Below are 24,022 nucleotides of genomic sequence, written 5' to 3'. Positions count from 1 at the left end.
CTATTAGTGGATAGAACTGGGTTGTTTTGCTGCAGAGTATTGGATGATCTATGGTTGATTGACTGGGTTTTTAGATTGTTTTAAATTGTTTTATGGGTTTTATTGGGGGGTTTATGCTTATTGTTAGCTGCCATAAATAAGAGATATTGTGTTAATCTGCTGTATTAAGACACCAGGTACTATTGTGGCTCCTTCGAAGACTTAGCCATTGTTTTTTTCAAAAATTCATATGAAAATATTCTCCATTTTTTCCCATAATAAATATTGGAAATGTTTGGTTTAGTGTTATTTACTGCTATGGGATGAGAGAAGACTTGTAGAACAGAAATAATTCATCTGGAATTATGCTGTGAAAATACTTTCCAAAATACATTTTGTGTTTGGACAGCTACACTTGCCTACAGTTACATAGTTTATAGATACATAAAATAATGTTTCCATATTTGTTATATCTTTTTATAATCTCTCATGATGCCTTTTCTTAATTGTACTGTACTTCCAATAAATGTTTGTGCCATGTTTTGTTTTTTTTAGCTGACTGCTTATGGAGGTAGGCTGAAATATGCTATCTACTTCGAAGCACGAGAAGAAACTGGCTTTGCCACATATAACCCCCAGGTCATAATCAGAGGTGGACTTCCCATACACACTAAAATAATCGTCAGGCATGTAGCTGCTCCTTTGATTGGTCAGTTGACAAGGCACGATATTGAAATGACAGAGGTAATTTTTGTGTGTACAAAAAGTTGTCATAGACACACTGGAAACAGTAAACTCATTTGTGTTGTTGTCTGCTTTTCAGCATGAATGGAAATATTATGGAGATGACCCTAGGGTCACTAGAGCTGTTACCCGTGAGGATTTCATGGATGTCCTGTACAATGTTCATTATATTCTTATTAAGGCTAGTCATGGGAGCATCATGAGGAAAACCAGGTAAAAGTTTTGTGTGGTACTCTTAATAATATTAGTATTGATGACCGTCATACCTCTCTACCCAGTTTTTAAAGTGGATTATTTCCCACACTAAAGACAAGGTCAAAGTTATGGGCACATCTATCAATAAGATGTAGTTTACCTATCACTGTATTGTATTTTGGTTACAGAGTAGGCTAATATTCTACTTTGTACAATGAGCGGATTGTTGACAGAGATTTCTTTTTAAAGAATAAGCATTATCCTTTAAGTATGGACTGAGTAGATGCATATTCAACTCCCATGAAGTAAAGATGAGATAGCAGCACAGGATAAGAGATAGCTAAGTAGAGGTGCTAACAACAACAACAACAATAAAAGGAAGAGTACATTACATTTTTAGAGCTGCAGAAACAAAAACTATTCAATTATATCCTTATCCATTCTTGTTCCTCTATATATTTATGAGACAGCCTAGGGGGTGGGACGTGTCCGGCTGTCCAAGTTGTAATAGGGCCAATCAGGGTGAAGCCAGTTTTGCCCTGATTGGCCCTGCCCCTGCAGCTCCTGTCCTCCATTCCCGAACTTTAGCCTCTTTGCTCTCAGACACCTCAATGCCTGGAGCCAGCAGCAGGTAAGGGGAGAGGGCCCTGGGCAAAGGGTCATTGCTAACAAGGGCCTTCTGGCCTGCTAGGCTGGGCCTGCTGACTGCCTGCTAAGGAGCTCTGTTCTGGCCCTGCTAACAAGCTGGCCAGCCCCCGCCCCCCACTTTACCTGGCTGCGAGCTGCGGCCCAAAGCTACCATAAGCTGCCTGGCCGGGGCCCGGGGGAGAGGGCCCCTAGGAACAGGCTTTGAAGCTAGTAGGAATATAACATTTTAAAGCAGAAGTCAGTACAATGAACAGCATATGCATCTTTGGGTGAATTTAATTATAGCTTAATGTGATATCATGCTTTGTGACCAGCTGTCGAATCAAAATCCATAATTCAAAGTACTGTCAATCCTAACTGTGGTTCTGTGTGATGTCTGAACTGATAAACCATAATTATAGATTTTTTTTCTGCCTAGTGTGCCTAGATATTGCCATGCCAAGCAGACAGAAAATTAGAGTTGATTAGCAGGTGTAAAATATAGTTTGCTTATACATGTGGAAGATATATTTTTGGTCCTAAATGGTCTTTAGTGCAGGCCATAGTTTGGCTTAATGTCTGAATCTGTGCAGCTTAGGAAGGGTACTTTAGGTAGACAAAATGATACAGCCCTTTCTGTCTGCCTTTATGAAAGCAGTCCCAACACCCATACACACTAAGTGGTGGTGGTGGTAGGGGAGTCAGGAGATCTAATCATAGTTTTCCTATATTTAGCCCTGACACAATTTTACATGCTTCACCACTATTTGCTGCATTGCTATTTTAAGTGTGCTGTGCAGGCATGAGCAATGTGGAAATAAATACAAGAACACCTTAAATCTCTGGTTCCAAGTAGGAGCCACTTAAAGTACATTGAACTGGTGACAAATGTTGAGGGTCAGAAGGAGGGGAAAAGGCATTGGGAATGCTGCAGGGGCAATATTACCTTAATTGAAGGCAGCATTTTTCTATGTCTGTTTTTGAATCAGTTCGTTAATTCTGGGCATGTATAAAAATGCGATTGTGTGGAATGTTTGTAAATGCAGAGCTGCAGATCACTGATAAATTGCCACAAAACATTATAAAAGAACCTTCATACTGACAGTAGGTTCAAGTGTAAAAATAGCTTAATTCCAGTGGTAGCTCTATATTAACTATATAATTTAGCAGCAATGCTAATCGTGTTTCTGCACGAAAGCGATGCTATTACACTGAGTGATTCAGAGGCTGCCACTGAAAAGCTAGAGCCAAACATTTTTCTCCTGCTGCGTTAATTTTGTTGTTCCCCTTTTTGCATTTAGTGCTCAAAATTGAATCATTTCTTACATTAGATGGCTGTTTTCCTTTTTCAAGCAAATGGACTGTGACAATAAATCTTTTGGAATTGGAACTCTACTTTCCATTTTATTGTTAATTATTTCAAAATTCTTCATATGCATTGGGTATCTCTGTTTAGACCGAACTCTTGTTGAGGAAAAAGCGAAGTCTAACATGCTATAAGCGCCATATTCCCCATGATGTTGTTTTGCACACCAGCAGTGCCATCCTAAGAATACTTTCCTGGGAATAAAACCCAAATAGTAAATTTCAGTAAGATTCTGAGTAGACTTCCTGAGGAGTGCATGTATTAGACTCAGGATTAAGATTCTTTTTAATTATAGATTTAAAGTCCTTTTTAGACAAGGCCCTTTTGGGATGCATACCTAACTTTCAATTATCATTGAATTCACATTGGGTTTTGTTAATTTGAATCCTGTTTTTGCAATCTGCACCTATCTTTGTTTTGCATACATGAGAAAAATCAGCACTGAGAGTTTTTTCATGGGAGCAGCGTGATTGGTCTTTCTTTATTGGTCAGCTTTGCACTGGACATGTTTTTGAAATTGTAAGAAGAGAGCCTTCCAGCTGCCTTTACTATCCCATAGCCATCTTAGCAGAAGGTTCTCCCCCTCCCCTTGTTGGGTCTCTGTGTCTGCCCTCTGTTGAGAATGCTTACTGCAAGAGGGTCAGATAGACCTTCAAGCCAGTTAAGCCACCGCCACCAGACTCAGCTGCATCTGTCTTCATGGGGCAACCCTATTTGAGCTGTAAGAAGCTGAAAAGCTGTTCAAGGTACAGCTGGTTTAAAAAATATGACCTTTTCAAAAGCAAAAATAGTGAACTGAATTTGTATGAAGGCCATCTGATGGTAATTTTTCTACCTTTTATTTTCAGTATAGTCAATAGCTTGGCGTGTGGAGCATTAGGCTGAAAATCAAAAGAACCCTGGTTCAATTGCAGGCTTGGGCAGTAACCTTTTTCCCATTCCTAATTTTCTATATCATCTCCCTGTACATTTTATAATTTAGAAGCAGGCTGGCTCAAGGACCAGAGGGGACTTTCTCATGTTTGGGCTGAGCCCGCAACATCTTTCCTCAAGGCAAAAAAAAAAAGACAGCACTCCTACCTTCCCACCTCCCCGTTGCCTAGCTTAGGAAATAGATTAGAAGAGCAATGGAGGAAGGCAAATTCATTTTTAAATGTTAATTTAGATACTTTATCAATAAATACTAAATAGAGAGAGTTGAAACCCTTCCCTTTCTTAGCCTGATTCCTCCTCCTCCACTTTGTATTTCTAGAAGCTCCCGTTTAGATCCTCTCAGTCTTCATAAATATGAGTGACCAGAAGTAGCCAAAAGTAGCATCATCTGATTATTTTCCCCAAATGTCTATATTAAATGTATAGGGAGATGGAACTAAAAATCTGAACTGAATCATCTTACAGAACTAGGAAGAGAAAAAAAGTTAGTGCCCAAATCTGGGACTGAACCAGGGACCTTATGATATCCAACCTAATGCCTTCCAAACTGAGCTATTGACTGCATTGAAAGTCAAGGCAGAAAAAAATGTCATAAAATTCTCAACAGAGGGCACAAATCTCTTTAAACGTTAGTGATACCAACTTCATGCTCCAAATGTGTTTTCACTAGACTTATATCCCAGTGTTAAAAAAAGAAAAAAAACATTTAAAAGATGGAAAACTGAAAAGGCAGTAGAGGTGGTACACCCTTGAGGGGAGGAAGGTACAGAGTGGGAGGAGCGATCTCAATGTGAGCAATAGAGGAGTGGTGGACTGGCCTCCCAGGGGTGGGAAAACTTGCAGGGGGAAATCTCTGAGAGAATATTTATGGATTTGAATTAACTCTTTCTTGAGGGCAAAGGAAGGTGACAAATTGTGAAAAAGGGCATTGAGAAGATCCCTTCCAAAGTAAATGAAAGAAACTGGCTGATGAGAGACTGGAACAACTAGGCTTTAGTCCAGCTTTACTGTTCTCAGTGGAAAGTGAGAAAATTGCACTCCAGAGGGTCAGAAAGCAGTTACTGATGCTAGATTTCAAAAGCACAAATCAGCAAGCAAGAAGAGTGAATTCACTTGCCTACAATGGTCTTGAACCTCAAGTACCTTACTAGCATATTTAAAATCCATGACAGTTCCCCAATATTGTAATGGTTGGGGGGCTGGTAGATTTAATGCTATTATTGATCTAGGGCCAAGGGACCAAGCCCTATGAAGATAGGTTGAAGGACTTGGGAATGTTCAGCCTGGAGAAAAGGAGGTTGAGAGGGGACATGATGGCCCTCTTTTAAGTATTTGAAAGGTTGTCACTTGGAGGAGGGCAGGATGCTGTTCCCGTTGGCTGCAGCGGAAATGACATGCAATAATGGATTTAAACTACAAGTACAACGATATATATAGGCTAGATATCAGGAAAAAATATTTCACAGTCAGAGTAGTTCAGCAGTGGAATAGGCTGCCTAAGGAGGTGGTGAGCTCCCCCTCACTGACAATCTTCAAGCAAAGGTTGGATACACACTTTTCTTGGATGCTTTAGGATGCTTAGGGCTGATCCTGCGTTGAGCAGGGGGTTGGACTAGATGGCCTGTATGGCCCCTTCCAACTCTGCGACTCTATGATTCTATGATTAATTTCATAATTGAAAGACCACATTTTGGAAGTTCTCTTTTCAGAACGTTGGTATTTCTGCAGTACAGGGAATATCCCAAATTCAGTGAGGAGAGAGAGGTATGAATTACCTCAATACTCCAGAAAAGTGAGTTCACAAATATGGCCATTCCCCATTAATGTGTTTTTACTTAAGATAATTAGGTTGACACAGATGCCTGACCAAATTTTCCTCCTTTCAGGCAGTAGTCAGAAGATCAAGTTTCTTGATTCTTGTAGCCACTTTTCATTGGACACTTAAAAAAAAATTAGGTGAATTGCCACCTTCTATACTGGGCCTTGCTTCCAGGCTGCCAAAAATCTACTCACACTGTATCCTTTGGGGTCCTCCCCCAGATCACACCCAGGTTCCATATTTTTGTGCTTTCAAGAGTTGTCTGTCCTAGGAGAGAATGGCCAAGCCCTCGTGGATCATTACTGCAGCACTGTGCATGGATACATCCTCTAAGAGGTGTGATTTACAGTGACTAACTAATACCAACTAATTCAGGATATGGGTCGGACACGACTTTGCTCCTAACAACAACAACAAAACCGCTGCAGCATTAAATATGTACATATAGGGGGGAAAATTCATAGAACCAGTGTCAGTCTCTAATGGTTTCCTAAAATGGAAAGTTGTTACAGTTCTAAATGTCATTAGGGAGCTTGCCTGGCAAATCAATGAGTGATCCTCTGCATAGGCTACAAATCAGGCCCTGATACTATTATTTTTACCCTTTCAGGACCAGGTGGCCTAAGCATGGTACCTCCTGATTTTCTTGGGAATCAAGAGGACTCATATAAATGAAACTATTGTGTGTGGGGTGGGGGGACAGACAGCTAAGAGGAGTCACCTGGACTGGCCTTACACATCATGGCATACTTAACAGAAATCAGCATGACCAAAAAGGTTTACAATCTGAAAACTCTATAATCAAGGAGATTTTTAAGATATAGAATTCTCAGCCATGCATCCCACTTTATTATCTAGCATAATAAATGCTATGTTTCAGTTTGTTTGTCTGAGTGTCCTTAAGCTAACTGGAACAAAATATTAAATTTTGGCTCAAGATTTTCCATAAAGGCAAGACCCCAATGTCTTTGAAGTCCATAGCATATCTTGTTAGCTTTGTTTTATTTACAGATTTGTTCTGCTATATGATTAGTTACAGGATGTTCCCTTCTCTCCCCCCCCCCATTATTTTCAACTTGCCTCATTAAAATGTCACTAACTATACCATTTTATTGTGGCTTATCTGTGCATTGTGAACTACATCCAGGTTTCATATGTGACTTCAATAAAATGTAGAATTTGACTTTAAACTAAAATACAAACAAAACAATATTGTGGGTGAATTAGTGGAGATATTTTACATCAGTTCCATTGGTATAAATGACAATTGAGTAAGAATGAGGAGAAGTTGAAACAGGGCTAGCTTTGATCTGTCTTTCAGACAGACTAAAATAAATGTTTGTTTTTCTTATGCTAAGAGGCTTGATGTTAGTTAAAAAAAAACACAACCCTGCTTTGAAGAGCTTTAATAACTAGTGTTTCTCATCTGCTCTATCCACATCCCAGAATATCTGAAATCTCTATGGAAGTTGCAGAAGAAGGAAATATATCAGGAAGGACTCCTCGTGCTCAATTGATTGAGAAATGTAACTGCCCTTTGGGATATACTGGTTTGTCGTGTGAGGTATAACAGTGCTTTTATATATATTCTTTATATTGCATTTTTTCACTGTATTAGTGGTGGCTGTAGAAGAGGTTCAAAAGAGGACTTCTTGACTGAGACTAAAATAGAATAATTTTAAGATAGTCAAAAATGAGAGGCTTTATTGCCCCCAGTGACCATTTATGCACTGGGAACTTCACTGCCCCCGCTCCCATGCTGGAGCACAAATCAGGGGCGGATGAGGTGCACCAGGCCAAATGCGCACCATTATGGGTGCAGGAAGAGGTGGGGTAACCTGCCACAACTAAAACTCCAGCCAGCAGCCTGGCATGAAACCTCCAGTGCATAAACGGTGAGTGAGTATATAGTCATTTCTGGATGAAATAATCCTTTCCTAAAAGCAATATATTTCCCTCATAGCTCCTTGATACTCCCAAAAATCTATAATCTCCAGTCTCAAAATCTCAGTTCTTTCCACGTGTGTGCACTTTGGTCCACCTATTTGATACATGACCTACAAAATCAATGAAACCATTTTAGAAATATTTGCCTGAGGAACTGGAGTTGGTATAATTTCAATGCTAGGCACATTTGAAAATATGCTGAGGGTCAGGGAATCATATATATTTCCTATTTTTGTTCTTGAAGATTTTGATTGTGCAAAGGAGAGAAGAACATTTCTGAGACTTTTATAGTAGAATCCCAAGCTAGGGTTGCCAACATGAGGTTGGCAACCAGACAGATGCTTACTACTGCTGGGAGGTTCACTCACCAGTAATGCACTGACATCACTTCCATCAGGACCACAAATGACATCATCACTTGAACAAATGCTAGAGTATTGGCAACACCAGAAATGTCATCAGTGCTTCAGAATGCTGGCCACTGTACTCCCTAATCTTCTTTGTATTTTTCTCCCACCACACGGATAAGTGGCAGTGGGAAGGGCACATGGGGGGTTGGGACAGAAGATCCCCCATCATCAGCAGGACCTTGGTCGCTTGTAAGACACCACTAGAGAAAGACAAAGAAATCTTCCCATGTAAGATTTTCAGAATTGTGGATTGTGGTATTAGGGCCCCACACATTAAGGGCTTAATAAGAAAGTAGTAGAAGAAAAAGAGTTGGTTCTTATATGCCGCTTTTCTCTACCCGAAGGAGTCTCAAAGCAGCTTACAGTTGCCTTCCCTTTCCTCTCCCCTCAACAGACACCCTGTGAGGTGGGTGAGGCTGAGAGAGCCCTGATATCACTGCTCGGTCAGAATAGTTTTATCAGCGCCGTGTTCAGCCCATGGTCACCCATCTGGCTGCATGTTGGGGAGCGCGGAATCAAACCCGGTTTGCCAGATTACAAGTCCGCACTCCTAACCACTACACCAAGCTGTTTATAGCTGTACCTGATGTGTTGCTCTTCTATGGATACAGCGACCCCAGAAAAATTATCATTATGTTTACCATGGTCTGTGGCATCAGGGTTGCAGCTACTGAAGCATTCAATGTAAGGGAGTGAAAAATTGAGAGGTTGCAGGCAGGCCCTTATCAAGGTCTCCTTTCTACTGTTGTTATGAGCAGGTACATTATGGGCCAAGGGATAATAGTAGTGCAGCAGAGATCAGGTTTATGTGGGATTTTAAGTGGGCCTTTGAACCCTTTTGTGCATCTGATAACATCATAGCAATTAACAGCACAAAGTTTGCATTTCAGCATTGTGTTCAGGTAGAGAAAAGAGGAAGATTTTTCCAGGTTTGTTTGAGTTCTTTAAGGAAAAGCATTTTATTTTAGATAAATCTGTTTTGAATTAAGCCACAGGAGTTAATCTACCAGGGCATTTCCGCACATTAGTAAAAATAGTGCCAAGCCCATGAAATGACAAAACATGACATTATATCACACACATACCCCGGTCCTCCTCAACTTGTTGCTGTCTCACCTTTGTCTGCCTTTTTTTTGTCCGTCTTACCCTCCTCACCTGCTACTGGAAGAGGTGGAAAAGAGCAATGTGTCTTATATGCAACGCACTTCCTTCTGTCAATCAATTTAGGCAACCTATCCCCTTCTTTCATATTCTGATGCAGTTTAAAGGTCCCGCGAATCCCACTAATTTTAAAAAATAATCATACTTCTCTGTTGTAATGGCTATGCATAGAATCATAGATGCACAGTGCTTTTCAATGCTACCCCTTATGGGATCATGAGTAGGCTTGTGCGCAAAGGGCCCAATTTGGCTGCTTTGGCTTTGGCGCCAATGGAAGTCAATGGTGCCATAGAATATAATGAGAATGTCGGCGTTCCTGCCTTTCCTGGGTGGGGGTTTGAGGTACAGCCTCCAAACTGTCAGGGTAGCTCCAGGAGGCTCTTCCCTGACTCCCTTCCAAATTTCAAAATGATTGGTCCAAGGGGTCCAGTTTGCAAAGACCATTCCATTGGATATAATGGAGATATGGGGGCACCCTCTTTGGGAGCCCTTAGACGTGGACCCCTTAGACCAATCATATTTTCCTTCTGCTGGTTGCCTGCTGGTTTCTCTCTTGTTGTTAGCACTTTTTAGGGTGGTTAATCCACTTTTTGGGATAGAAAAGCACTTTAAAATGAAGGATGTAGCTAGCAGACAGCGGGCCAGAATATTCAGCTCACATTTAACTGGCATGACACTACATTTAACGAGTGCGGAAATCTCCCCAGTATTCCAAAATATCTCTATGATTTTGGAATAGTAAAGATTTGGGGAGAGCACTAAAATATTATATTGGGTAATCTAAAAGATTAGGACCCTTCTATTGCAATGATTTTACTTATACAGCACCTACAACTGCTTGGCATTTTAAAATTATTAAAATATAAGCAAGGCCTTTAAAGGCATACTATCTAGTGAAGTTGTAACATATTAGAGATGAATGGGAAGCAAAGGGCTAGGAGAATTAAAAGATATAGGCTTGTTTTGGGAGGGGCATTTGTGAGCTTTGATGGTTATTTTCAGTATGTGTACCAATTTTTTTTGCTGGCTGGAAAAAAATTATATAAGAACTGGATTAATTTTATTTCAAGGGCTAATGGTCTCTGGACATGGTAGCATTTTTATTATTTTGAATTCCTTATTTTTATGGTCTCATACAAGTGTAAATAATGTACCCATGAAGACATATTTTGCGGAGTATCACTAGGCATTAGCCTGTTATCTATCAGGCAATGTGCAGGCAGATATTAGCTTGTCATCTCTGAAAAATGCGCTAAGGACAATGGGAAAACAGAGTTTTCCTGCTCACTTTGCACTGCTGGTGGAACAATATTTTTCCCCCTTAGAGCAACATTTTTCTTAAGAAATAGTAGGAGGGATGCATGATGTACAATGAGGGGGCATCTAAATGAAAGTCTTCTTAGGCTGCAATATGAAAAGCCTGGTGCTCTTGAGCTACCTCCAGGGATCTGGCAGCAGAATTTTCAATTAGAAGTGGTGCAGTTACTTCTGAAGTGTACAGCACATTGTTTGTGAAACAGCTTGAGGCTTGCCTTTGGAGATGGGGAGGGCAGGCTGCTTGTCAAACTTAACCAGAATGAAGGTGTGTTTGTAATGTTCCTGAATCCTTCCTCACTAAGTGCACAATGTAATGGATTGTTAAACACATTTTTCTTGCAGGCATGCTCCTCGGGTTTTTATAGACTTGCTTCCACATCAGCTGGCAGAAGACCAGGCCCTGCTTTAGGTACCTGTGTGCCATGCCAGTGTCATGGGCATAGTGACATGTGTGATCCTGAAACCTCTGTATGTCAGGTACAATGCTATTCCTAAAGCATTAGCCATATTCTTTTTCCTTGGGTTTACAGAAAGTTTATTTGCACCATAACAAAGTAGCAGCCGTTGTATAGAACAGATTTATTTCTTTTAGTATTCTGACTCAGTACACACTTTCCACAGTACATATGTTTGCTGCACATGCACTAGCGTTTGTAATGGTAAACACTTTAAAATATGAGACCATTTCTTCACAGAGGTATCCAAGGTACACCACCTCCTGTTTTGAAATACACCCCGGTAACGCGTGGTTGTTCACTTCTGGATGGGAGTCTTCTCCCACGTTTGCCAACTGCCTTGTCCTGGGTTTATGTTTCCTGGCAAGTCAGGAGGCTGAGCAGAAGTCGGGACAATCCACATCCTCCTCATACACATTTTGGCTGTCAATCACTGTGAGGTGGCATTAGCCACCAATCATCTTTCAGTGCTGTATCCTCGCATCCTAGCAGGCCCCTCAACCCCGCAAACATTGAAAAATATTTGTTAACTAAAAAATCGAGATCCATGTAGCAGTATAGATCCTACGCAACATATAATGTTTTAAAGTTAGCAAAATGGTGTTTTCATGTCTTCCCCCTCGCTTTGCAGAATACCTTGATTTGCGAGGGGCGAAGGAGAAAGCAGCTGCTTTTCCTTTTTGCCAGCCCCAGGAAAACCATGGGTGGGAGGTGACATCATCAGGAAGCCTGAATAAACCCTGTGAACAAGCAGAGGGTGAACCAAGGAAAATGACTCGTGTGGAAATGGTCTGAGCTGGAAAGATCTATTGGTTGGTTCTGGCCATGAGATAACAAGAATTTTACTCAATGATCCAGCAAAAACCGGAAAGTCCATGTTATAGAATTACTAATGAAATAGACATGACAGATTTTTGTGCCCATCACATCTCTGTTGGCGGTCTTTCTAGCTGACCCAGGAGGATCTTTCTTCTCTGCTTCACAGAACTGTCGTCATAACACCAGTGGTGACCACTGTGAAAGGTGTGCTGTTGGGTTCTATGGGGTTGTTAGAGGTGCTCCTGATGACTGCCGGCCTTGTGCGTGTCCTTTGTCTATTTCCAGCAACAAGTAAGCATGTGTTACGGATTCCCCTTTTGAAACAGAGTACTCAAGCTCAGTATAGTCACAAGGGAGCAATAGAGAGACTTATGTTCATATTTTGTGCCGCTGTGAAAGAATTACAGTTCCTTGTTATGGACTTTGTAATTTATCGAGTTCTTATTTAATGTTATGTTGATTTGGAACAACTTGTGAATGACCAAATAATGAAAAAAGAGGCTATCCTACAGAATCTATTTTGTTGGACGTTCTTTTTCTTTGACTTACCATGTTATTATTTTGATGTTAAGTGTCTTTACTTTCTGTTTTCAGAGTCCAGTGGCACCTTTAAGACCAACAAAGATTTATTCAAGGCGAGAGCTTTTGAGGAAGTCTGAGGAATAGTGCTTGCACTCGAATGTTCATGCCTTGAATAAATCTTTGTTGGTCTTAAAGGTGCCACTGGGCTCTGATTTAAGCTTAACTCATATGCCTCAATGCAAGAAGATATCTCTTGTATTTGGTAAAAACTCTTGTGCTTAAAACAAACTGCCGGACTCAGGTGACAGTATGTAGTATTTTCATCTCTTCCAAGTAAAGGTGAAAGATCAGCTTCCTGATATAGAACCAAATCTCCCGGAAATGAGAGCAGGATTCTGTAGGTCAAGCTGTTAGGTCACAATTCTATACATCCTAATTGTCCTGGGTGTAAACTGCACAGAGCTTTTATTCCATCCCCAGATCGATTCAGTCCCTGCCCTCTACACAGAATGCGATTTCCGTTTGGATTTGGGGAGATTTAAAATTTCCTTCTGCAGCGAGAAGGATTGTTCCGGAGTGACCCTACCTTTATTGTGCGATATCTTGGAGTGCTTTTAAACCTGAATATATTGTAAAATCGCATTGTTTTGAATCTGGGCGCTCCTCCGTGGTAGAGGACCTGTGATTGGCTACAGGTGGTCATGTGACAAGCCTGCCTTAAAGGAGAAGCCCCTAATTTCTCTCAACTTCTGTCGGCCTTGTATTTTTTTTCGTGCCTTCTTCGTCCCCCCCCACACACCTTCAAGAAAAGAAAGGATTTTTTTTCCTCCCTCCTCTGACTTCTTTGATCCTCTCCCCCCCTTCAAGAAAACAAAGAAAGAGTCTCCATTTGCCCCCCCCCTCTTCTGAGCCTCCCTAACCATGTGCAGAACACTTTCCTGTTTCAATGGGGAGGGAGGGAAGAGGAAGACCCGAGTTCAAAGCGATCTGAATTCAATAGGATTGACAATGGAATAAACAAAGTAAGTGCAGACTCTGCCCTGGAGTGCCTGGATTTAAACAAGTACTTGTATAAAGCATTGGCCAGAAGCTGCATATGTAATGGTTAATTGGTGACCCAGCTTCCACAGAAGATCACAATAGAATAGGAAGTAGAGCTAGTCCCCTTGTTGTAGATCATAAATATGAAGGTACCAGGGTTGCTTCCTGAACATCATGGGTATGTATGGTTGACAGCAGCAGTTGTCAGTGGCACAGATGACAATGTCGCTGGCCCATGCTGAGTGTGGCTATTCATTCAGCAGCTAAGTTGAGGAATAGCCCCGGTGCCTCTGCTGCTTTCTCATTTTGCTCTCCACTGGGTATTTTGCTCCTTAGCAACATCAGAGGTGGAAGCTGGGTCTTTCTCACTGCGATACGAAGTGATGCCTCCGTGCATCTGTATCAGTTTAAATTTAACTACTTGGCCTGTTAGGTTGCAAATAATTGATCATGTCAATTTTCATGTAACAATGGGAAACACAAATTCCTGTGTGTACAGATCTTGCACTTTCCCCTCAAAGCAGTGGCCACCATCTCAGTAACAGTATATAATGTTTAAATGTTAAATATGTCTTGGCTCTTTCTATACATTCAGTGCTCACTTGCAAATGTGATGAGCTGGGGGGGGAAACAATACTGGAGAGTGTGACTGACTTTGTGGGTCAGTTTTTACTGAGTTGAAAATGTGTTGGATAATGAGTTTGTGAGTAGTAGATCAATTTGTTCACATTTTTGCAAAGGTATAATTTTATTACTCATTCAAGCAATATTGATTTAATGCGTTATAAGCACGTTAGAGGAGGCTGCTGACTGTTCTGAGGCAAAGGAGAATTTTTTGTACCAGCCTTCAGCTGCCCTGATGCTTTTTCAGCATTAATCTGACTCAGCACTTGTTTTACAAATAGTTTGAAAGGTAAAGGTGGTTGCCTCCATCTCGTTTAGATTGTATACCTTCTCTTCCTCTACCTATACTTCCACAGGCATTAAGTGCCCTAGCCATGTCTCAGAGAACCATACAACCAGTTCCATGTGCTTCATGGAGCTTTTCAGCATCTATTTTCCTCCAAAGTTCAAGATGGTATTTTTTCTAAATTGCAAACTGCTTTTGAAACTCAGTACAGCTGCAGTGTTGCACTGAAGGTCAGACTGATAGTCAAGGAAAAATGAGTTAAAGCAACTTTGGGGACATGCAAGTTACTGAGCAGTCTTGAAGAATGATTGGAGATGAGTTTGCACACAGTAAGGTCAGAGAAGTCTTGTTTATGAGGTTAAGACAAATAATGTAAAAATAATGGCCGTTGGTGGATATGGCCAGGTAAACTTGTGTGCTTGGGTCCTGGTTATGTGTGATACTGACATTTGTTCATAATTACAGGAACATATATTGTTAACCTTTGCAAACTGCATAAGCTTCTGGTGATAACCTACAGCTATATTTAAGTCTTATGTAAAGTGGATCAAAGTACAGGTCAGGATATAGGACAGGAATTTTCATCCATTTCTGAACTGAAAGAAAGGGGGGTATCATATTTTGAGGTATAAACACACATCACAGATATATTCAACACCATATCCTAGACTATTTGAGATACAGATCTGGTTTAAAAAATGGCCCGGTGGCCTTATTATGAAATAACGTAATCAAAGGGAAATAGTTTCCAGCATCTCTGAATGTGATCAGTGCAGTCAGAAGCATCCTAGGCCCAATATCTTGTCTCTTGCCTGTAGTAAAGGGGTTATGACCTCATTTGTATTCTAAGTGAGTTTGGCAGTGGTCAGCCTTTTAATATAATAGTGATGATGTATACTGTTAATATGGCAGCTGAATTGGCATGCTGAGCAAAATGCAGAGTGAGTTATCTAAAGTGTTCAAGATGTTTTGCTCTCAGATAAGGCATTGGGGAGCAAATGGAGATCTTCTAGTTTTGTTGTAAAAACCCAGTTAAAATGTTGTTTGAAGGCTATGAAATGGACCTTTTTGACTATTCAGTTTGACAGGGCAGAGAAGAGAGCGAGGCAACACAAACAACTGTTTTACTTCCAATCAGTTTCAGCAGTTAGTCAATAAAGTCAGAGAAGCCAAAATATCCAAGTAGAACTGAAATCTTTGCATTGTCTCCATTGTCAGTTTACTCTGCTGTCAAAAAGTGGAATAACAGGAGATGCAGATTCACCAAAACCCAAACTCTAAAATCTCTTCCAAATATGTGTTTTCCAACCATACCTCTAGAATCCATATCTTTCTGAACACCATTACCCTTCTGAACCCCTCTTAATGAGCACTCAGCTATCCATGCAGCCAACTAACTATACTGTCCAGAGCTGTTGAGGAAGAACATTCAGCAGCCCTCCCAGCTGCATTCACTTCCCAATTCTATCGAGCAAAGATCATGCAAATAGTGTGGGCTGCTGTGGGTGCAGGCAGTGTGAGCAGATGACTACGTGGGCAGATGAAGAAGCTCAAATGGGTATGGAAAATGAGGTGCAAGCAAATGGCTGGTGGTAGGCAGGAGCCCTGTCATTTTCTAGAGTATTACCTCCAGTGCCATAATGGGTTGTGACATAAGTAACATTATTACATGGTGTCAAAACACTGGAAATTCTTTCCTTCTTACTGATGTGTACTATATGTGAAATGAAAATAAAATAACATTGTATTTGAAAGGGTTTTTTGTTTGTTTGTTTTAGCTTTAGTCCCTCCTGTGTCCTAGAAGGAGTCAATGATTACCGATGTACCGCTTGCCCAGTTGGATATGAAGGACAGTACTGTGAAAGGTAAGGAAAGGTATTGTATTGCTGAATGCAAAAAAACAAGCATAAAACAGTTATGTACTAGTTTTTTAAGACAGGAGCTTACTTATGCAAATCATTGTAATGCAAAGAATAAGAGGATGAACATCAGCAGTTCATGGGCTATGGCACAATAAGTTTACCTTGTCTGACCTCTTCACATTTTTGTTTGACATTCTTTGTTTATATATGATGTGGTACATGGTAGAAATTTTAGATGGCAAAACAATGATGCAGATTTCAGGTCAGAATGCATGATAGCATTTTTAAAATAAATTATAATGTGTAATTATTTAATTCAAAATGGTATGTTTTAATATGTTGTGACCCACCCTGAGTCAATCAGGAAGGCAAGCGATACAAATAAAGATTATTATCATAGTCAGTCTATACTAACGAATAAGATTGCATTCCTTTTTAAAACTATGATTATCTATTTTCCATCTTTAACCAAGTTATTCACATAGCTGTTTGATCAAAGTATCTTTATCCCTCCCACACAATTTTCTGTTTCCCTCTTACTTCATTTATTCCCCACTTGTTTTATCTACATTACGGACCCAAAGCATCTTATATAATTCTCTTCTTCTCCACTTTCTCCTTATAAAAACCCCATGAGCTTGGACTGAGAATGTGTAACTGGTCCTTATAAAATGTGTAACTGGTCCTTATAAATGTGTAACTGGTTCTTATAAAAACCCCATGAGCTTGGGCTGAGAATGTGTCACACTGAGAATGTGTAACTGATCACCGAGTAAGCTTCAATGGAAGAGTGGTAATTCAAATTGGGGTTTTCCTTATCTTGGTCTGAAATTCCAACCACTAAACCACATTGGTTTTCATGGTGGTGGTTGCTGTTGAACAGTAATAAGCCCCCAGACCCAGATGAAACATGCAAGTTGCATAATAGCAGATTGCCCAGTGGGTACTGCTGAGTTTGGTCCCAATGAATCTTCCTTCAAAGGCCATAACATCACTGAAAAGGTCTTTCCCTTCCCCAGTGTGGAAATGTGTATCTCAGACTCATGTTCTGGCAACCCACTCTGCACCAGTATTCTGCAAGTAACTGTTCCCAAGTGATACTGCATCAGCAGACTTGCATTGCCATGTTGAAATCAGTGCCCAAAACTCATGTGCTGGCAATCCACCCTCTGCCAGTATTCTGCAGATAATTGCCCCACTGACACTGTGAACAGCCTTCCAAGTCCCCAGGGCCATAACACTAAGCCTCCAAATATAGGCCCCAAGCCTTAACAGGGCACAGCTGGGGCTCCCCAGCAGTCCTCCGAATCACACAGTTCTTCCTTCCCCTTTTGACCCACCTTGGGCCTGCAACTGAGCAGCTTTGTCTCACTGGACAGCAGTCTCCAGTCTGACACCTGCAACATCATTTGGGACACATTCCCAAAAGACTGAGCCAAGAGGTCACTGATCCTCAAAGCAGGATAAAATGTCATCCAGTAGCTGCTTGGAAAAGAAGCTCCTTATAACAGCTAACACAGTGTGCTTTGTACCCCTGCCCCAGTAACCTCAGCAGCCCTGACAACCTATAACACAGCTGCATTGTCACACACACACAAAAAGGACCACAGAATTCTTTCCCACACTTCCTCTCAAAGTTCTAAAAAGGTCAAATTGTGCAGCAACCTTACTGCTCCCAGATAGGTGGTCATCTCTGTACACACCAGTGGCCCATAAAATATAACCAAACCTATGCTGCCCAAGTCCAATCTGGACCAGCTAGACAGACAGGCCTCTCTCCCCAACCCACTTCTTTGAAACATTCTAAGAAATGCATCCACATGAAAGCATCTATTTTCATATGGCCAGTGACTTGATCTTATGGTGGGTTTCCCTGACCCCTTTTGTGGCACCTACTATGCACCTAAGAAAAACTCTACCTGGATGTAGTACCTGACATATAGCATTAAGATGTCCTTCTGAAGACTGCATTTTTCTTGGGAGCCAGCCTATAAAATAAGCAGGGGAAAACAAGCCATATCCAACTGCAAGTAATATCTGCAAGTAATATACCAAGTAATATCTCTCAGGAGCATAGGTCACTAGCAGATATTCCATCCACCCCTCCCAATGAGAACAAATCAGACACTCTAATCACTAGACAGGAGATCTCAGAGACACTCTAGCCACTAGCCACAGATTCATCAACTACTCCAGTCACTAAAACAAATAAGCTTCAGAGCTTATACACTATGCTAGTAATGTTCAACTACCAAATAAAAAACCTATACCTATATAGAAAGGTGGGTTTTAAAAATATAATAATCACTATTAAATAATTAAATCAACTGCTCTAAATAGCCTATTAATCTAAAATACAGGCTGATCGACTGCTGCAAAGGTAGGCAAGCCAGCTAATAGCAGATTCAAAAGGAACTTTCTCCCCAAACACACACACAAACAGAGCTTTGCAGGTTCAACGACTGCCTGAATGACTCCTGGGGAAAAGAGAAAATGCAACCTAAGATGGCAGTACACAGATAAACTGTAACTGCAACACAAATTGTCTTCACAGCAAAGGGCAGGAAAATTGGCTTTTCCCCACAAAGGCCCACATTGCCCCAGCTACCTCATCCAGAGACACAAATCTGGGGTAGACTGGGTACAGCGGGGAAAGTGCTCCCCCATTGGACCCAGGAAGAGATGAGGCAACCTGTCCTGGCCCAAAACACCCGGTGACAGCCCAGTGCAGCACTACTGATGTAAAATGGGTCAGAGAGATACTGCTCACATCCACACACTAAATTCTAAATTATAAAATGATAACATGCTAATTCACATCTACAATACTATGTTCAAGCATGAATGATGCTACTAAGCACTAATATGTGGGATGCTAAAGAACTGGAAAGGATGGTAAAGATCTAGAAGACAATTCCTAAAAGACATATTGAATTTAAGGAATAGATTAAGGGAGGTTAGTCTGACAATCTTCAAACATGTAAAAGCATACCAGGGAAAATTTAATGGCTTTAAACTAGAGAGTAGATTTGGATAAAATATTGGGGAATTTTTTTTTAACAATTGGAATGCTTCAGTCTCAGAAGGTTAGGATGAGTGTTAGATATAAAATAGTTTATTTTTGGATAGTAATAAAATCATGAGATTTGACAAAATAATCCATTATGTGTCTTAGAATTATTCTGGCTAGTTCTCATACATACTAGTTTGGATTTTCTATATGCTTCCGTTGAAAAGATGGATCTTCATCCCATGTTAATAAATGTCCTGTCATTAACAGCCATCTCAGGTCTTGCAAACATCAACCCATCTCATATTGTCCCTTCCTTTTTTCCTGTTGCCATAAACTTTACCAAGCTTTACCTATTCCATAATGTTGTCTTTTCATAATGTTACCAAAGTTTGATAGCCTCATTTTAGCTGTTTTAACTTCTAAAGGTAATTCAGCCTTGATTTGGCCTGGGATCCACAGATTGGTGGGTTTTTGTTGTCATTGTTGTTTTTGGTTGTCCGCAGTATTAGTAAAACTCTCTCCTAACAAATGAATCTGCTTTTTTCCTGTCAGATTTCTTCGTTGTCCAACTTTCATACCCACATGTAGTAAATTGTTCAGCTTTCACACCCATATCCTCATCATCCCAAGGCAACCAATCATGAGGGGGCAGTATAGAACCCAAGGGAGGGAGGGAGGGAGGGAGGGATACTGTGGCTTTTATATTTACACTAGAATTCATAACATGAATTATCAGCTTACTTCAATTTCTCAAACTGTAGGTGTTCCTCTGGTTATACTGGGAATCCAAGAATTCCAGGTGGATCTTGTCAAGAATGTGAGTGTAATCCATACGGTTCACTGCCTGTTCCCTGTGATCCTGTCACTGGACAGTGCATGTGCAGACCTGGATCTACTGGATGGAAGTGTGCTGGCTGTGAACCCCGGCATGCTCGTGAAGGCATAGCATGCGTGTGTACGTATATTAACACTGCTTCTAGAATTTGTGGTGGTTTGTTTTCATGAATTGTTATTTTGTAGAATTTTTATGAGAATGGCTACTCATTTTGCCTATCACAAAGTATATTTCTGTTTATAGAAATGACCCTTTCATTTTCAGTTTCTGCAGCAGTTTTCTCAGATGTGTTGACAAATCACTTGAATGTATTGAGTTTTAATGTGCCCTTCTTAATATTGAATAAACAGTTCCATTATTTTGTGCTTTACTTTTACACATAAAATATTTTTCTCATCTTAAGAGAGATTCTTGATTAGGCTTTTTAACACACTCCTGATGAAATCCAGACCTGGAAGACAGGATGATGATGAACAAAGATTTTTAAAAAAGTATTAAGATAACAGGCAGTATAGCATTGATAGTATTCTTCGCTGTCACTTTTAAAATAATAGATTAAAAAAAACATTATTGCTTGCATCAATCTGTAAAATTGATGGTGTATTACGTTTCTCTTTCCCCAGTGTATGAATAATTTCCTGTTGTTACTGCCTATGCCTACTAGAGTGATACACAAATATTATACTATAAACCTGTGTAGGATTGTTCAATTCATTTATTATATAGATAAATTGATAGAAAAGAAAATTCACAGGAATATCAAACTAAAAGTCTCACAGTCAAACAAGCTTACTTTGACGTAATATATTTGTTTAATTTGATACTATTAAAACCAAGCACGGGCATGACATTGGGGCCATAACAGATATGAAAAATAATAATGGATCTCTGTCAGGAAGATTACATGTACAATTTGGTTTGGGACCATGTCAGAAACAGAGAGGACTAAACTCATCAACCCCTGTTCAATTACACTAAAGGTCCTCTGGACTTACAGGAAGTCATGCCTCCTCCAGTATACACTGTAGAGCAACTTACCTCTTCAGGCAACTGGTACTTGTAAAGCTGTTAGATCACCCCCTACTCTGTGGACCAGCCTTCCTCAATGAGTCGGGGATATATCTATTGCGTTGAAATGTCATCAGTTGTGCAAAGCAGACCTATCCATGAAAGCTTTTGTCAGTGATACCTAATTCAGTCTAAGTGTTACATAGCTTGCAACTAGTTGGTTTTAATAGAAAAGAGCAAGAGTCCAGCAGCACCTTAAAGACCAACAAAATTTGTGTCAGGGTATAAGTTTTTGTGAGACACTGGTCACTAATTTAATTTGCACTAATTTTTCGTTTGCAGCTCTTCAGGGAAAAAAATGATATCTGTTTTAGTTGCATGTTGATTTTCATGTCTTTCTAACCAACCTTTACATTCATTATTAATTTGACAGGCTTGTCAAGGTATGCAGTGTATGTCAGCCTTGTGCCCCATTTGAATGGACACAGGAGACAACACGTTTATGCAGAAAATGGTTGGCTAGAGTGGTACTAACAAAATATGTGTATTTTACATTTTTGTTTGTATACTGTTATATAAAAGCAACTTTGTTTTTACAAGCATGCTTGTGAGGCATTTCACATTCAGGTAGGTCTGACCTGAACTGTACTTGTTATGCAAAACAGATTTGTGTTGAAAATCAAGGACTTTGCTTTCTGCTAACCCGTAATGAAATATCTCATGATTTCCTTTTTTCATGTGCATGCACAGCTGCAGTGATCGGAACATAACACTGATGCTAGAGACACATTTACACTGATATTCTTAAAGATGAAACCAAGGCAACGTGTAGTCATGTATAAATGATAACATCATCCTTCTCTGACGTTTGCTGTTGGCCCAGGACACTCCAGGCACTACTAGAGTCAGAGCAGCCTGTCTCTTTTGCTCAGCTGAGGGCTCAACTTGATGTATCTCCTCTTTTCGAACCAATTATACATCATGAAGCATTAATTCATGTTGATTGTTTGCCACACACATGACAAGAAATGGTTGTTTGTTCATTCATAATATTTTGGTACTTTCATAACTGTTTCAAAATCATTCTATCACATTGAAGTTGGTTTTCATTTGCATCATCATTTATGATATCTATTGCCAACTGTTTTCAAAACACTGAGGTTAACATGAAATAGCTTGTTTAAGTAAAATATTGTGTGTTGCAGTTACAGAGGGAAATCTCTTGATGTGCTACTCTCAGTTGGTTTAGCACAACTAACTGTTCTTTTTGATTTTTTGTTTTAGATTCTGGCTGTTTAAAGGGAAATGGCATTCTCTTATTTATCTGATTTACAGTTTCAAAATGTCTGCCTGACAGATCAGTATGACTAGCTGACCAAATAGAATAGATGTTGGTATATAAAACACACAGCTCACTGTAAAACCCATATGTTATTTATGGAAATATGCTTTCTCTTTGTGTTCCATACACAAGCACACAAATGAGAAGATGTGGGACGCTAATAGGTTTTTCTGACATGCAGGCATAAAGTAGAAAATATTCCCCCTTTACTAGAGCAATTACTGTGCACTTCAGTTCAAGCAACAAATTAGTGGGAGTAGAAGGCAACAAGAATTTAGTGGAGAAAGGATGCTACTGAAAATAACATTTCGGTGCCTCCTTGTTCAACTTGACAATTGACTCCTCACTGCACTAAATCAATTTGCCTCCTCTCCAATGATTTGCTTTGCTGTTGTCTGTATGCCTGTTGTTGAACTATGGCTTTAGTGACTTGGTGAAACAGGATCAAACATGATTTTTTTTTATGAGAAAAGTTTCCAATGAATGTGATTGACTACCAGAAAGCACAGGAGGAGATGAAATTTGCACCTATGAACTTTTATATTTTTATCCTACCCTTCAGCCATGGAATTTAGGGTGTTATACTTGCTTTAGACCATAGACATATGTAATCAGACGCTCTCACACACATTAGGATTGCCAGCCAGTGGCACTCATCAGAAGACTATGGGGGTGGGGACTTGGAGCACTGTCAAGCAATGGTGTGATGTCACTTCCGAACTAAATCCAGAGGTGATATTATTATATTGATACAGTGTTCTAGGATTCACTGGAAGTTTTGTGGTCTTAGAACCCAAGAGCTTCACCTTGTCACAATGATGTAATTTCTGGATTCACCCTAGAAGTGATATCACCGCATCATTCTGTCTGCAATTTTCAGCATATTTTTGACCCCAGTGTCCTACAAATTTGCATTGGGGATTAAGGGTTTCTGCTGGGAGGTCTCCTGCTATAGCTGGAGATTTGGCAGCCATCACACACACACACACACACACACACACACACACACTCTTCTCTAGCTGAACTGATAATTATATGTGGAAATGATTGCATGTGCAGTTATCCAACAATCTGTGGTACAGATGCATGGCCCTTTAAATAAACAGCATTTCCCTAATAAACTGCTTGGGCAACTTAATGGGCAAACTGAACCTGATCTCTGCAATCCTCTTCTCCACCAAAGTTTGGTGAGAATGCAGCTTATTTTGTAGTCCTATGTATATAAGGTGAAATGAAGTTTATGTCTCCTTGTGGCCTGAGAGGCAAGGAAGGGAACATGTACAAAGAAGAAGACAATGACACAATTGCGATGGAGAAAAATGGGCCACCTTTTTATTCAAAACAGTCCCGGGAGCATTGGCACTGCATGGGGTTAGATCCGCACATCTGCCAATGCTGCTAGATGTCCACGCCAGCCTGAACCACTACAATTTGTAGTGGAATTTTGACATTTTGCACAGTGCAAATTGTAGCGCAATATTCATGCACCCATAGCGCTTTTTGGGTAACGCACATGTTTCTGGTCTTGCAGGAATTGCAAACAAGGCGCTCTAAATTTGTGGTGCTTCTGCCTGCCTCAGCCCGTCAATCAAATTGACAAGCCAATCTAACGGATCACCCTCGTGTCTCCAAAATGCCCCTTTCCCTTTATTCATTGGAGATGGAAAAAAGCCTGCTGAGGAAGCTTTTACAGTTCCTCCATCCACGCTGATTAATA

The 24,022-nt window shown here is 40.3% G+C and overlaps 1 protein-coding gene across 7 annotated transcripts in view; it reads left to right on the top strand.

Moving 5' to 3' along the window:
- The window catches only part of LAMA2 (laminin subunit alpha 2), a 606,483-nt gene that overhangs the window by 447,639 nt on the left and 134,822 nt on the right, over positions 1 to 24,022 (top strand). For 5 of the 7 annotated variants that reach the window (XM_077353378.1, XM_077353349.1, XM_077353372.1 and 2 more), the window contains 7 exons: positions 535 to 723; positions 803 to 936; positions 7,110 to 7,227; positions 10,841 to 10,975; positions 11,939 to 12,063; positions 16,024 to 16,110; positions 19,882 to 20,075. In XM_077353378.1, the coding sequence (XP_077209493.1) occupies positions 535 to 723; positions 803 to 936; positions 7,110 to 7,227; positions 10,841 to 10,975; positions 11,939 to 12,063; positions 16,024 to 16,110; positions 19,882 to 20,075 (982 nt within the window). The remainder of the gene's footprint in view (positions 1 to 534; positions 724 to 802; positions 937 to 7,109; positions 7,228 to 10,840; positions 10,976 to 11,938; positions 12,064 to 16,023; positions 16,111 to 19,881; positions 20,076 to 24,022) is intronic. The other 2 variants (XM_077353362.1, XM_077353389.1) reach the window with 1 other exon arrangement.

The sequence above is a fragment of the Paroedura picta genome, chromosome 1 (assembly GCF_049243985.1).
Source record: "Paroedura picta isolate Pp20150507F chromosome 1, Ppicta_v3.0, whole genome shotgun sequence".
Taxonomy (NCBI): Eukaryota; Metazoa; Chordata; class Lepidosauria; order Squamata; family Gekkonidae; genus Paroedura; species Paroedura picta.
Note: the sequence above shows the minus strand (reverse complement) of the source record. Positions and strands in the feature narration are given on the sequence as shown.